The sequence below is a fragment of the Mustela putorius genome, unplaced genomic scaffold (genome assembly GCF_011764305.1).
Source record: "Mustela putorius furo isolate JIRA1106 unplaced genomic scaffold, ASM1176430v1.1 tig00003850_pilon_pilon_pilon, whole genome shotgun sequence".
In the NCBI taxonomy this organism is placed as follows: domain Eukaryota; kingdom Metazoa; phylum Chordata; class Mammalia; order Carnivora; family Mustelidae; genus Mustela; species Mustela putorius.
The window spans coordinates 15683084-15695613 of record NW_025422002.1 but is presented as its reverse complement, the minus strand read 5'-3'; the positions used below and the strand labels follow the sequence as shown (position 1 = coordinate 15695613).

The 12530-nt window shown below is 43.6% G+C and overlaps 1 protein-coding gene across 7 annotated transcripts in view; it reads left to right on the top strand.

Moving 5' to 3' along the window:
- Positions 1–12530, top strand: part of CFAP92 (cilia and flagella associated protein 92 (putative)) — a 66522-nt gene that overhangs the window by 10620 nt on the left and 43372 nt on the right. For 5 of the 7 annotated variants that reach the window (XR_006601572.1, XM_045063381.1, XM_045063379.1 and 2 more), the window contains exons 8-9: positions 3266–3412; positions 7589–7773. Coding sequence is in view for 6 of the 7 variants with exons in the window: in XM_045063381.1 (XP_044919316.1) it covers positions 3266–3412; positions 7589–7773 (332 nt within the window). In the remaining variant the exon portion in view is untranslated. The remainder of the gene's footprint in view (positions 1–3265; positions 3413–7588; positions 7774–12530) is intronic. The other 2 variants (XM_045063382.1, XM_045063384.1) reach the window with 2 other exon arrangements.

Below are 12530 nucleotides of genomic sequence, written 5' to 3'. Positions count from 1 at the left end.
CCAGCAGTTAGGTTTCCTGTATGAGGTGGAATATTCTAGAACTGGTGCACTTGCTGGGATGGCCCAATTCCTGTTTATACAGCTGTAATTGGTACAAATCATTTCCTTAACTCTTTATCCATTAAGTCTGCTTTTCCCTGTTCGAGTTCAACACTCTGAAGCTGCAGAGAGAAGTGACTGCTCCAGGCGGGCTCTCTGCCAGGCATCGGAAACACAGTTGCTCACATTCCCTTTTCAAGGCCCTAGAAGACTAGTCCACGCTTTCATATCGGAACACCGTCAGCTCTTTGGAAAGTTTTCTCTTTTCCAGATTAAATAGCCTCACCTTTTAAAAATATTCTTTAAGCATTTGAATGAGATTTTCAAACCATCTTTTTATTTTGAAAAAAAAAAAAAAAAAAAAAAAAAGAGAACACCAAAAAATACGATGTATGTACAATTTAGGCGTTGAGATTTTGCCACATTTCCTTCATTTTTCTTGCTCTTTCCCCTTCTTTCTTTCTTCCTTTGTTTCTTTCCTTCCTTTATTCCTACTTCCCTCTCATCTTCTCTCCCTCCAGCCCTCCCATCCTCCCTCCCTTCTTTCTTTTTGAGAAAAAGAAGTTCACATGTAGACTCCTTTGCATCCTGTGCTTTTAAGAAGCATCCCCTAGGGGGCGCCTGGGTGGCTCCATTGGTTAAGCATCTGCCTTTGGCTCAGGTGGTGATCCCAGGGTCCTGGGACTGAGCCCCGTGTAGGGCTCCCTGCTCAGTGGGCTGTCCACTTCTCCCTCTCCTGCACTTGTGCTCTCACTCTCTCTCTCTCTCAAATAAATAAATAAAAATCTTTTTAAAAAAGCATTCCCTATCCTACATAGAAATTGGTGTGACACTTTCCTGCTACCCCATTCTTTTTTTTTTTTTTTTAAAGATTTTATTCATTGACTTGACAGACAGAGATCACAAGTAGGCAGAGAGGCAGGCAGAGAGAGAGGGGGGAAGCAGGCTCCCCGCTGAGCAGAGAGCCCTATGCGGGGCTCGATCCCAGGATCCTGGGATCATGACCTGAGCCTAAGGCAGAGGCTTTAAACCCACTGAGCCACCCAGGTGCCCCCTTCCACCCCATTCTTTCTGACACATTCAATGTTGTATTGATTTTTGTTTTTATGAGTTACATAAATGGTTTCATACTGTACCTATCTTCCTGCAACTGGCTCTTTGCATTCAGCTTGACTTTTGAGGTTTATTTGTGTCCACATGTGTAAGTCCAACTCCTTCCTTGTAAATTCTATAGAGGACCCCATTGGAGGGCTGTGCCCATAAATCCTTAAAAAAAGAAAAAGAAAAAGAAAAGTAAGCCAAGAAGCAGGAATAGCCACATTACATAAGATTATAACCAAATAAGCATAGGAGATGCTTTCCAGTCCACAAGGAATACACCCATGGACTCCCCACTGAGAGACATTTGAGTCGTCTCCAATTTCCCACCATCACCAACACAGTGATAGCGATCATCCTTGTGCAGGTCTCTGTGTGTCTGTGCTACAGAGCCTAGGGCATTTGCCCTGTGGGGTCAAAGGGCATGGGAAACGCACCTCCACCCCTCAGGAGGTATTGCTGGTTTTTATTCTCTGGGTTGTACCTATGTGCTCTCCTGACAGAAGTCCTGAGAATTCCAGGTTTTCCCTGTTATCAGTCATGCTTGGCATGGTCAGGGGCTTACTTCCTGATTCCTTGTGGACTCGAAAGCATCTCCTATGCTTATTTGGTTATAATCTTAAGTAATTGGCTATTCCTGCTTCTTGGCTTACTTTTCTTTTTCTTTCCCTTTTTTTAAGGATTTACTTATTTATTTGACAGAGATCACAAGTAGGCAGAGAGGCAGGCAGAGAGAGAGGGGGAAGCAGGCTCCCTGCTGAGCAGAGAGCCGGACGTGGGGCTTGATCCCAGGACCCTGAGATCATAACTTGAGCCGAAGGTAGAGGCTTAACCCACTGAGCCACCCAGGCACCCCTTTCTGTTGAGTTCTAAGCTTTTCTTTTAAAGATTTCATTTATTTATTTATTTGAGAGAAAGGGAGAAATTTGAGGGAGCGGGAGAAACAGACTCCCTCCTCAGCAGGGTGCCCATCTTGGGGGCTTAGAACTTGATCCCGGGATCCCAAGATCATGACCCGAGCTGAAGGCAGATGCTTAACCGCCTGAGCCACCCAGGCAACTCTAGGTTTTACATTTTTTTCTTATGGATTCAGAAGCTTTATTCTTTACATCTTCTGATGATTATGTGTGATCACTTACGTACCCTGTAAACACCATAGGCCGGGGTCTGTAAGTTACCCATTTACTCTATGTGTGCTGGTTTTGCACACTAGTTATGTAACTATTCCTTTCCAGTTTGTACTTTCTGTGATGTTTAAGAAATCCTTCCTCATCCAGACATCAGTAGAGTCTCCTGTGTATTCTTCTAATTAGTTTGAAGTTTTTTGTTTTCCACCGTTAGTCTGCCTTTCATTTTGCCTATGGCATGAGGTGCCCGATAATTTCATTTGCCTCCAGATGGACAGTATAATTAATTGACTAGTCCGTCCTTTCTCATTGATCTGAAATGCCACCCTGGCATCTGTTAAGTCCCCTGTGTGTGCAGTGTATTTCTGGGCTTTCTGTAGTCTGTTCCATTGGTCTTTGTATCATGGAACAAATAGCTCATGGCTTTAATTACCATAGATATACATATGTCTTATTGTCTCCTCCCCCACCCCTGCATCTGAGCTTGGCACAGAGCTGAATATTTTATGTACCTTTGCTCATTTACTCTTTTCAACACCCTACAAGGTAGGCAGTACTGTCCCCATTCTATAGGTGAGGTGACTGAGGCTCAGGATGGTTAAGGAAGGGGAGATGTGGTTCCAGAACCTTGGTGGTCTGACTTCAAAGCCCAAACCTCAGCCCTATACTGTGGTTAAGAGCTGACTTGGGGGAGGAGTTTGGTATGTGGTGATGTTGCTCTTCATCCAACCTTGGCCCCCTCTGCCCATGTTCTCAGAGTGGACCGACTGGGAGATCAGGACGGCCCTCATGTTATTCCTGCATGTAACTGACAACCACTTTGTCATCTACATGTGAACACCTCTTCTGGTTGCCGGGGAAGGGTGGCAGCATAAAGGATGACCTCCGCTTTCCAGGGTCTTCCAGAACCTCTTTGAGTCTCTGTAGCACGTATGCATTCACATACGGGAGCTTGGATATGAGCTCCTGGGAACGCTTGTTTCCTTCCTTTGATTTCACAGTTAAAAGGAAAGACTCAGAGGGGAGAAAGAAGAGCCAGAAGAGAGGGAAGAAATCTCAAACAGAGGAGGAAACTGACCTCAAGATGGAAGGAGATTGGAAGCACAGTACCTTCTCCACCGAGCTGGCGGTGATGCCGCTCCTCGCAGGTGGCCACCCCTGGTCCCAGCGGGTCTTGGTTGTTTTGTCCCATGTGGCTAGAATGTCCATAAACAGGGTGCCCGCAATGACCAAGCCTCCGTTCTGCCACCTAGCTTCATGCCCACAGTCATGAAGTGGAGGTAAGCTTCTCTGTTGTACAGAGGAGGACAAGGAGGCACAGAGAGGTCAGATGTATTGTTCGAGATCACCTAGCAAGTAGGGGCAATGCCAGGGTTTGAACTCAGGCCTGATTCCGAAGAAACTGGTGAAAGTAATTGTGCTAATTTTGTTTGCTAAATAAGATGCTGCTTTTTGTAAGCACTTTCTTGCAGATGTTTCTGAAAGCATCTAGTAGAGGAAAGGGGGGAAGGCGCCAGTGTTTCCCTCCGGTCCTGTACTGCTCATCGCAAACTCTGAGCCTCCCAGTAAGCTTGCAGGAGTGCTGTCGGGGTGCCCGCGCTTGGTTCTGTGAGGAACCAAAACTTGGAGAGGGCAAAGCAATTACTTGGGATCACATAGCTCAGGGGCAGAACTGGGGTTCCGTTCTCTTGCTCTGTAAGATTGATCACAATTTGGAAACTAGGTTGTCTACGGTTGGACAAATAATAAGTAGGTATGTGTGTTATATCCCTAGGTCTTGATAATGGAAAGCTCATCATGTATTTTGGGTAAAATTACATGACTTTGTTTTTAAAATAGTAATATGGGGGGATGACCCTCTTTCTTTTCAGAGAAAATAGTTTCCAGTTTATTTCAGGGTTGGGGGCGGGGTGGAAGGGGGATTGTGGTTGGCTATTAGGGTGAATGTGCGCCCTCTACTGGCAAATCTGCAGAAATTTAGGCTACTGTCTTGAGCCGGCCGAAACCATTGCAGTGGCTTGCGGTTTACCCCATAAACGTTACACAGGTGCCAGGAAAATCGAATGCTCACAAGCTCTTGTATTGACAGCTATACGTTTTTTGAGGAAATACCATTAACTTTTCAGTTTTCCTTTTTAAATGGATTTTTGAAAATCAGCTTTCACCAGAAGTTGGGCCTTGAATTCAGGCTCTCTTAGTTTTCCTGGAGCAATGGAGTCTTTTCTAGAGAAGTGAGTTTTCAGAGATGCTTACCCCCCTTCAGGCTGTGGTCCAGGAAGAGCCGGCCTCCACACCGGGGTTTCAAGCTCCTGCTCGGGGCACACATCTCTGGGGCATACCTTGTGGGCTGAATCCCCAAGAGAAACTGGTGCCTAGAGGTGGGTGAGCTCCGGGTGACCTGTTGACTTTAGCTCGAGGTTGATTTTGCTTCTTAATTTTGCTATGGGAGGAAGGAGAAGCTCAGATGGTCTCAAACAGCCTGGCGTGACTTTTTCCAGCAGGGTGAAGCCCAGAGGTGTCTGCCGCCCCGCCCCCCCCCAAAACTGCCGTCACGGCCCTGTAATGGCTCAGTGATTCCAAGAGCACCAGTGACAGACTTTGAATCTTGACTCAGCCACTGCCCAGCAAGTTGGCCACTTCCTCTGAGTCCTTCAGTTCCATATCCTCATCTGTAGAATGGAGGGAGGATTTCTACCCTGGAGGGCTGCAATAAAGGTCACGTGAGATAAGGTGCATAAATTTGCACATAGTAGGAATCAGAGAGGTTACCAAATTGGAGCCGCTTCTGTCAGAACATTTGGGTGGGCTGGATACAGGGTGCTGGGCCTTCAGCAAGAAAGAAAGACAAGCCTCCTTCCTTATACCGATATCACGGTTTATGGTCCTCAGCTAAGAAGGGCCTTGGCTTGGCAGGCCAACTGGATGTTTGTTTTTGCCATAAAATAACAGCATAAGATCATTCTAAAACCAGCATGATAATTTTTGCTCATCATCTTTGATTTCGAATTAGGCCCTAGGCTTTGCATCCCTTAGTGGTGAATATTGATTGGCCAGTAACCCATTACGATTCTAAAAGGACTGTGGAATGATCTCTTGATTTTTGTTGCATAGTGGAGGGGCCAAGTGTTGCCAGGCAGGACTGGTTTGGACATGCGTTCCACACTTCTTAGCTGAGGGACCTGGGATGCTTTCTGAACATTTCTGGATCCCAGCTTCTCTGTCTAGAAAGCAGAGATGGAAGCTGCCACACAGGGCTGTTAGAGGACCCAGGACTTTAATTCACACTGAGGTCTGGCCGGTGTAGATGAACGCTCATTGCGGGGTCCGTTCCCAGGCTCCTCTTCTCTTACTCCGGAGCAGGGCTTCTCAGCATGGGCACTTGTGCCCCTAGGGGGACATTTGGTCATATGAGGAGGTTTTTTGGTTGTCACAGATGGGAGCGGAGGGATGCTGCTGTTCCATAAAGCAGTGGATGGTCCCCACAGCCGAGAATTCTCTGTCCCCGAGTATCTGTGGTTTTGAAGTTGTGAAACCCTACCCTGGAATTTTGGCTGAGCCCTCCCTCACTGAATGGCGGTTTGAGTGCACATTGGTGGTGGAGGTTTCTTCCATACTGGGCAGTCTTTGTCACAAAAAGGTTTACAGAGTTATAGAATACAAGTCATGATTAGTTATGGCCTTGACGAGTCAGCTCTGTTGAAGAGAAAGCTGTGGGAGCCCTGAGAGCTGTCCCCAGCAGGTGCACATGGCCCCATGGTCACACCAGTGGGCTCAGCCGCACACCTGGGGCCCATAACTTGTTTTGGAAGGGAACCTCTTTCCGAGTGTGAGTGACTGGGCTTTCGTGTGCCCTAGAAATGCATTTACAAACCTTGTGAAAGGAGCAGAGCTGATCTTTCTGCGTGCCCACTACATGCTAGGTGGTGTTCCCAGCCCCTTCGTGTACATATACCGTCTTAATCATCCTAAGCACGGTGGAATCTCTGCCCATATGAAGAAAGGAAGCCCCACAGAACCTCTGACTTGTTGTAGGTCACGTGACTACGGTGTGAGCCTAGGCCTCTCTGCTTGTACAATGGAAGATTTGACCTCTCCCCAACCCGCAACACCATTCATTATTTCTCCACCTGGTATGGACCCCTTTCACGAGAAAAAGATTCTCCCAGCTCTGTGTGCCCAACACAGTGGCTCCGTTTACCCGCCTTTTTCCCTAGTTGCGCTGCTACAACACGGCCCTACCCGGAAGTGTGCTGTGCTCAATCCAGCTCTGTTGTACCAGTTGTGTTCTACGTCTGGAGCTGTGCTTCTCTGCTTGGACCACACCCGTTAACGCAGCACCACTGGCCGCCACAACAGAGACCCTGGCATTCCGTGCTTTCGAACGTCTTCTCTTCTAAAGTCATTGCCTGAAGCAGCACCACCCAGAAGAGCTTTCTGTGGTGATGGAAATGCTCCAGAGATGTGTGGTCTGGTCGAGTAGCTCATAGCTACACATGTACTAGGCATTTGAAATGTGACTCCTGTGATGAAGGAACTGCATTTTAAATTGTATTTAGTTTTATTTATTATTTGTAAAGATTTTTTATTTATTTGTCAGAGAGGGAGAGACAGCACAAGCAGGGGATGCTGCAGGCTCCCTGCTAGGCAAGGAGCCCGATGCGGGGCTCTATCCCAGGACCCTGGGATCATGACCTGAGCTGAAGGCAGATGCTTAACCCACTGAGCCACCCTGGTGTCCTGCCTGGAGAGCTTTTAAAAACCCTAGAGTGGAGGCTACATCCCAGACCCAGTAAATCTGACTGCTTGAGGGTCCTACCTAAGCATCAGTATCCCTATAGATGATTCAGGAAATGCTTAAATTGCAAGATGGCCATCAAGATTAAATCACAACAATTAGGGGCGCCTGGGTGGCTCAGTGGGTTAAGCCGCTGCCTTCGGCTCAGGTCATGATCGCGGGGTCCTGGGATCGAGCCCCGCGTCGGGCTCTCTCCTCAGCAGGGAGCCTGCTTCTCTTCCTCTCTCTCTGCCTGCCTTTCTGCCTGCTTGTGATCTCTGTCTGTCAAATAAATAAATAAAAATTCTTTTAAAAAAATCACAACAATTCTCTTAGGGAGCTTATGGGACCTCAGTTTGAGAAAACCACATATAATGTGCGGACAGTAGGTGTTTGCTAATTGTTGTTTTTTGTTTTTTTTTTAGTTTTCTTCTCTTGGTTATAATTTATCATTGGCTCTTCTCAGGTTGCCTGATCCCTCTGTACTTGTCTTGGAGCTGTCATGAGTCACAGTCTAACACTGTCTGTATTTCCCTCCTGCCCCCTCCAGGATGGCAAACTATTGTGAGTCGTGGTAGGGGGAAGTCTGCCAGCATTTTAGATTGTTTTTTGACTTTAAAAACAGAAGGTCCTATCATGACTGAGGAGCAAAAGCAGGACTTAAATCCCTTGACCATAAAGATCAAGTGTGTTTCCTGCCTTCCGTCACAACCTGTTCCCTTCCATGAACTAGAGGTAAGATTGTGTCAGAAAAATTGGTTGGAGAGCTCTTTTTCCCATCCGGTTGCCCATTACATGTCATCTCTAATTCCCAACAATGGCCTGATGTGAGATGTATTATCATCCCTATTTCACCATTTAGGCTCTCACGACGAGATATGAGAGATCAGGTTCCTGGGTTTAGGAGCTACTAACTCTCAATGTCTCCCCGCTACACCACAGATGTCTTTCCAGTGCAGGTAGTGAGCCTCCCATCAGAAGAGTCCCCAGGCTTCATGGAGACAGGAGCAGTGCTCATGTAGATGCTCACTCATTTTGAACGAACTGGGTTTAGCACTGATATTTACCCTGGAAGTTTCCTTCTTCTTCTTCTGATGGGATCCTTGTCTCCTGGATTCTGTCTTCCTTTTGCTTTGTCTGCTGCCTGGTTTTGCTGGAACACATCTTCCTATAGCTTCTTGAGGAAAGGTTAATGAGAGATACTTGTTTTGAGGTCTCATGTGTCTGAAAATATCTTTATTCTACCCTTACTCTTGATGAATAGTTTAGCTGGGTAGAGAATTCTCATTTTTCTTCAGTTTTGAAGGCATTATGTTTTATGTTCCATGTTGAACCTTTGGATGAGATTTTTTCTTTTCTCAAAGCAGTAGAATCTTCTTTCTGTTTTCAAAAACTGCTTGATTAGGTGTCTTAGTGTGGGCATATCCATATCCATATATTATACTTCCATTTTGAAATAAAAATTCAGAGAAAGTACCCTTCACCTGTTTTTTTCCCCCCCAGTGGCTATGTCTTATGTAACAACAGTATAATATCAAAGTCAGAATATTGATAAATGTGTGTGTGTAGTTCTCTGCCATTTTATCACATGCATGGATTTATGTAATTGTCACTGCACTTAAGATACAGAACTATTCCATCACCACAAAGACCTCTCATGCTCCCCTTTTATAGTCACAACTGCTTTGTAACCTTGCATTATCCCTACGCACTAATATGTTTTCCATCTTTATAATTTTGTCAATTTGAGAATGTCATTTTTGCGGATTGAATTGTGTTCTCTCAGAAAGTTATGTTGAACACTTAACTTCCAGTGACGCAGAACGTGACTTTATTTAGAAATTGGGTCTTTATAGAGTTAATCTTGTTAAAATGAGGTCATCAGAATCCAGTATGACCAATGTCCTTATGAAAAAAGGAAATTTGGATGTAGAAACTGACACAGACAGAAGGAAGACTAAATGAAAAGATGTAGAGAGAATGCAATGTAATGAGTAGACTTATGTTGTCACAAGCCAGGAAATGTCTGGGGCTACCAGAAGCTGGAAGAGGCAAGGAAAGATGCTCCCTTAGCACCTCTGAGGGAACATGGCTTTGCTGACATGATTTTGCACTTAAAGCCTCCAGAACCATGAGACAATGAAATTCTGTTATACTAAGCCACCCAGTTCATGGTAATTTATTATGGCAGTCCTAGGAAATGGACAGTTATATAAATGGAAACATCCAGTATGACCTTTTGAGATTGGCTCCCCTTCCCCATTCAGCATAATGCCCTTGCATTTAGCGAAGCCATTTTTTATTTACTTTTAATTGTTTTTTAGGACCATTTACATTTAGTGCAATTATTGATATTTTAGAGCTTAAGTCTGCCATTTTAATATTAGTTTTCTATTTTCTGTTTCTTTTGTTTCTTTGTTTTCTTTTTCCTGTGTTCCTGTGTGTTCTTTGAAACTTTTTAGAATTCTCTTTTGATTTCTCTGTAGTATTTTTGAATGTATAGGGTTTTAGTGGTTGCTCCAGAAATTATATTATGCATACATAACTTATCACAGTCTACTGGTGTCAACATCTTTACAGTTTGAGTGAAGTATAGAAACCTTATCTTCCTCCAAATCTGTTGACCTTATCTCATTTATAATTGTCTTAAATATTTCCTCTGTATAGACTGAGAACCACTTCAAGATGTTTGACTTTTTGCTTCAATGGTCAAATGTAATTTAGAAAACTCAAGAGGAGAAGGAAAATGTATTATATTTACCTATAAATGTGCTCTTTCTAATGTTCTTTTTTTCCTTTCTGATGTTCCAAGATTTCCTTTTTTTTTTTTTTTTGCTTTTTAAATTATTTCTGTTTCAAGAACTTCCTTTAGTCATTCTTTTAGGGTAGATGTTATGACAACAAATTCTCTTTAGTTTTTCTTTGAGATGTCTTTATTTCTCCTCTATTCCTAAATGATAGCTTCACTTAATTTAGAATTTGGGGTTGACATTTCTTTTTCTTCAGCATTTGAAAAAAGTTGTGCCACTTCCTTTTGACCTCTATGGTTTTTTTTATGACAGATCAACTATCATTTGAATTATTCTTTCCCATTGTGCTGGGTGGCACTTATCTTTGCAGCTTTCAAGTTTTTTTTTCTTTGTCTCTGGTTTTTGAAAGTTTGACTCTGATGTCTTGGTGTGGATTTTTTCGGGGTTTATCCTGTTGGGTTCACTCAGTTTTCCAAAACTTAAGTTTATGTCTTTTGCAAAATTTGGGAAATTTTAGCCATTATTTCTTTAAAGAAAATATTTTATTTATTTATTTATTTATTTTAAAGAGAGCAGGAGAGGGGGGGCAGAGGGAGAGAGACAAGGAGCAAAGCAGACTCCTTGCTGAGTGTGGAGCCCGACATAGGGCTTGATCCCAGGACCCTGAGATCATGACCTGAGGTGAAATCAAGAGTCAGATGCTTAACTGACTGAGCCACCCAGGCGCCCCACCATTATTTCTTGAAGTACATTCTAGCACTACCCTTTTCCTGCTCTCATGACTCCAGTGTCATGAATGTTAATTCATTCTTACATCCCACAGGCCCCTGTCTGTTTTCCTCTATGTTCTTCAGGTCGGGTAATTTATATTGTTTTGTTTTCAACTTCACCAAGTCTTTTCTCTGTCCCTTCCATTCTGTTATTAAGCCCATCCACTGAGTTTTAAATTTTTAGGTATTATATTTTTCAATTCTAAAATTTCCATTTAGTTCTTCTTTTATCTTCTATTTCTTTGATGAGACTTAAAATTTTTTTCATTTGATTCAGTCATGTTCATACTTGCTTTAAATCATGTTCATGCTTGCTTTAAAATTCCAAACAATTCCAAGATGTGTCAGTTTGGTGTTAGCATCTGTTGATTGTCATTACTCATTTAAGATGGGATTTCTCTGGTTCTTGCTATGATAAATGATTTTTAAATTATATCCTGGACATATTAGATATTAAGTTATGAGACCCTGGATCCTATTTAAGTATTATGTTTTAAATCTTCTGCCAGTGGAAGAAGGGGAATGCTGCCTTATTCCTGTCAGGTGGAGGTGGCAGTCCAGGTTCGCCACCCAACAACCATGCCCTAGGGTTAGATAGCCTTGCTACCACATGACCTTGGCTAACCACCACAGTGGTGCAGAGGCCACATAAGTACTGGATGGTGAGGCACGATTTTGGCCTCCACTCTGCCTCCCTTGAAGCCTTGTTACTGCTGGGCAGGGATGAAATCCTCGACTCCCCACTTGATCTTTTCTCATGCCACCCAAGTGAGGGGAATTGCTACGGTTGGGCAAGGGTAGAAATCTGGGTTTTCCATTTGACTTTGCTTATGGGAGTGAGTTGGGGCTGGTTTCCTTCATGGTGCTTGCCTGAAAGTTTTCTGGCTCACTAAGCTGCCCCATTCTTGTTTCTTTGGCTGGAGAGAGCAGACTTTGGGGGGATTTTCCCCCCAAAATCCCATTAACATTTCTGAGTTTCTGTCTTCTCTAGCACTTAGTCTAGAACGTATGAGGCAAGTAGAAACCCCAGAGAATTCATCACAGTCCTTAACCTTCATCTCTCCATCCTTCTGAGTCTCGTTATGTTTGTTTTATATATAAATCCCAGAGTTGAAAGCATCCATACTTAGCAGGAGAAATAGGAAAAAGGGTGTTTATTTCATCCCATCCCCCTGACCTCCCCTTTAGGAACCATCAATTTGTCCTTGGAAGTTAAGATTCTGTTTCTTGCATTGACTTTCTCTTTTTCGCTTTGCTCATTTGTTTTGTTTCTTAAATTCCACATATGAGTGAAATCATATGCTTATCTTTCTCTGACTTATTTCGCTTAGCATTGTACTCTCTGGTTCCATTCATGTTGTTGCAAATGGCAAGATTTCATTTTTTATGGCTGAATAATATTCCATTGTATGTATATTACCACATCTTCTTTACCCATCCATCTATCAATGGACACTTGTGCTGCTTCCATAATTTAGATAATCCTGCTATAAACATCAGAGTGTATGTATCCCTTTGAATTACTTTTTCTTTTTTAATTCTTTGGATAATACCTAGTAGTGCACTTGCTTGGTCATAGGGTAGTTCTATTTTTAACTTTTTGAGGAACCTCCATTTTGTTTTCCAGAGTGGCTGCACCAGTTTGCATTCCTACCCATAGTGCAGGAGGGTTCCTCTTTTTCCACATCCTCACTAACACCCATCATTTCTTGTGTTTTTTATTTTAGCCATTCTTTTTTGGGGGGGGTGGTGGGGAGTGTGTGAGTGTGGGGGGAAGGACAGAGGGAGAAGGAGAGAGAGAATCTTAAGCAGAGTTCATGTTCAAGGTGGTGCCTGACATGCGATTCAGTCTCACAACCCTGAGATCATGACATGAGCTGAAATTGAGTCAGATGCTTAACTGACTGAGCCACCCAGACACCACTGATTTTTAGCCATACTACAATGTCTGTTCGTGTCTTCTCCTCATTTC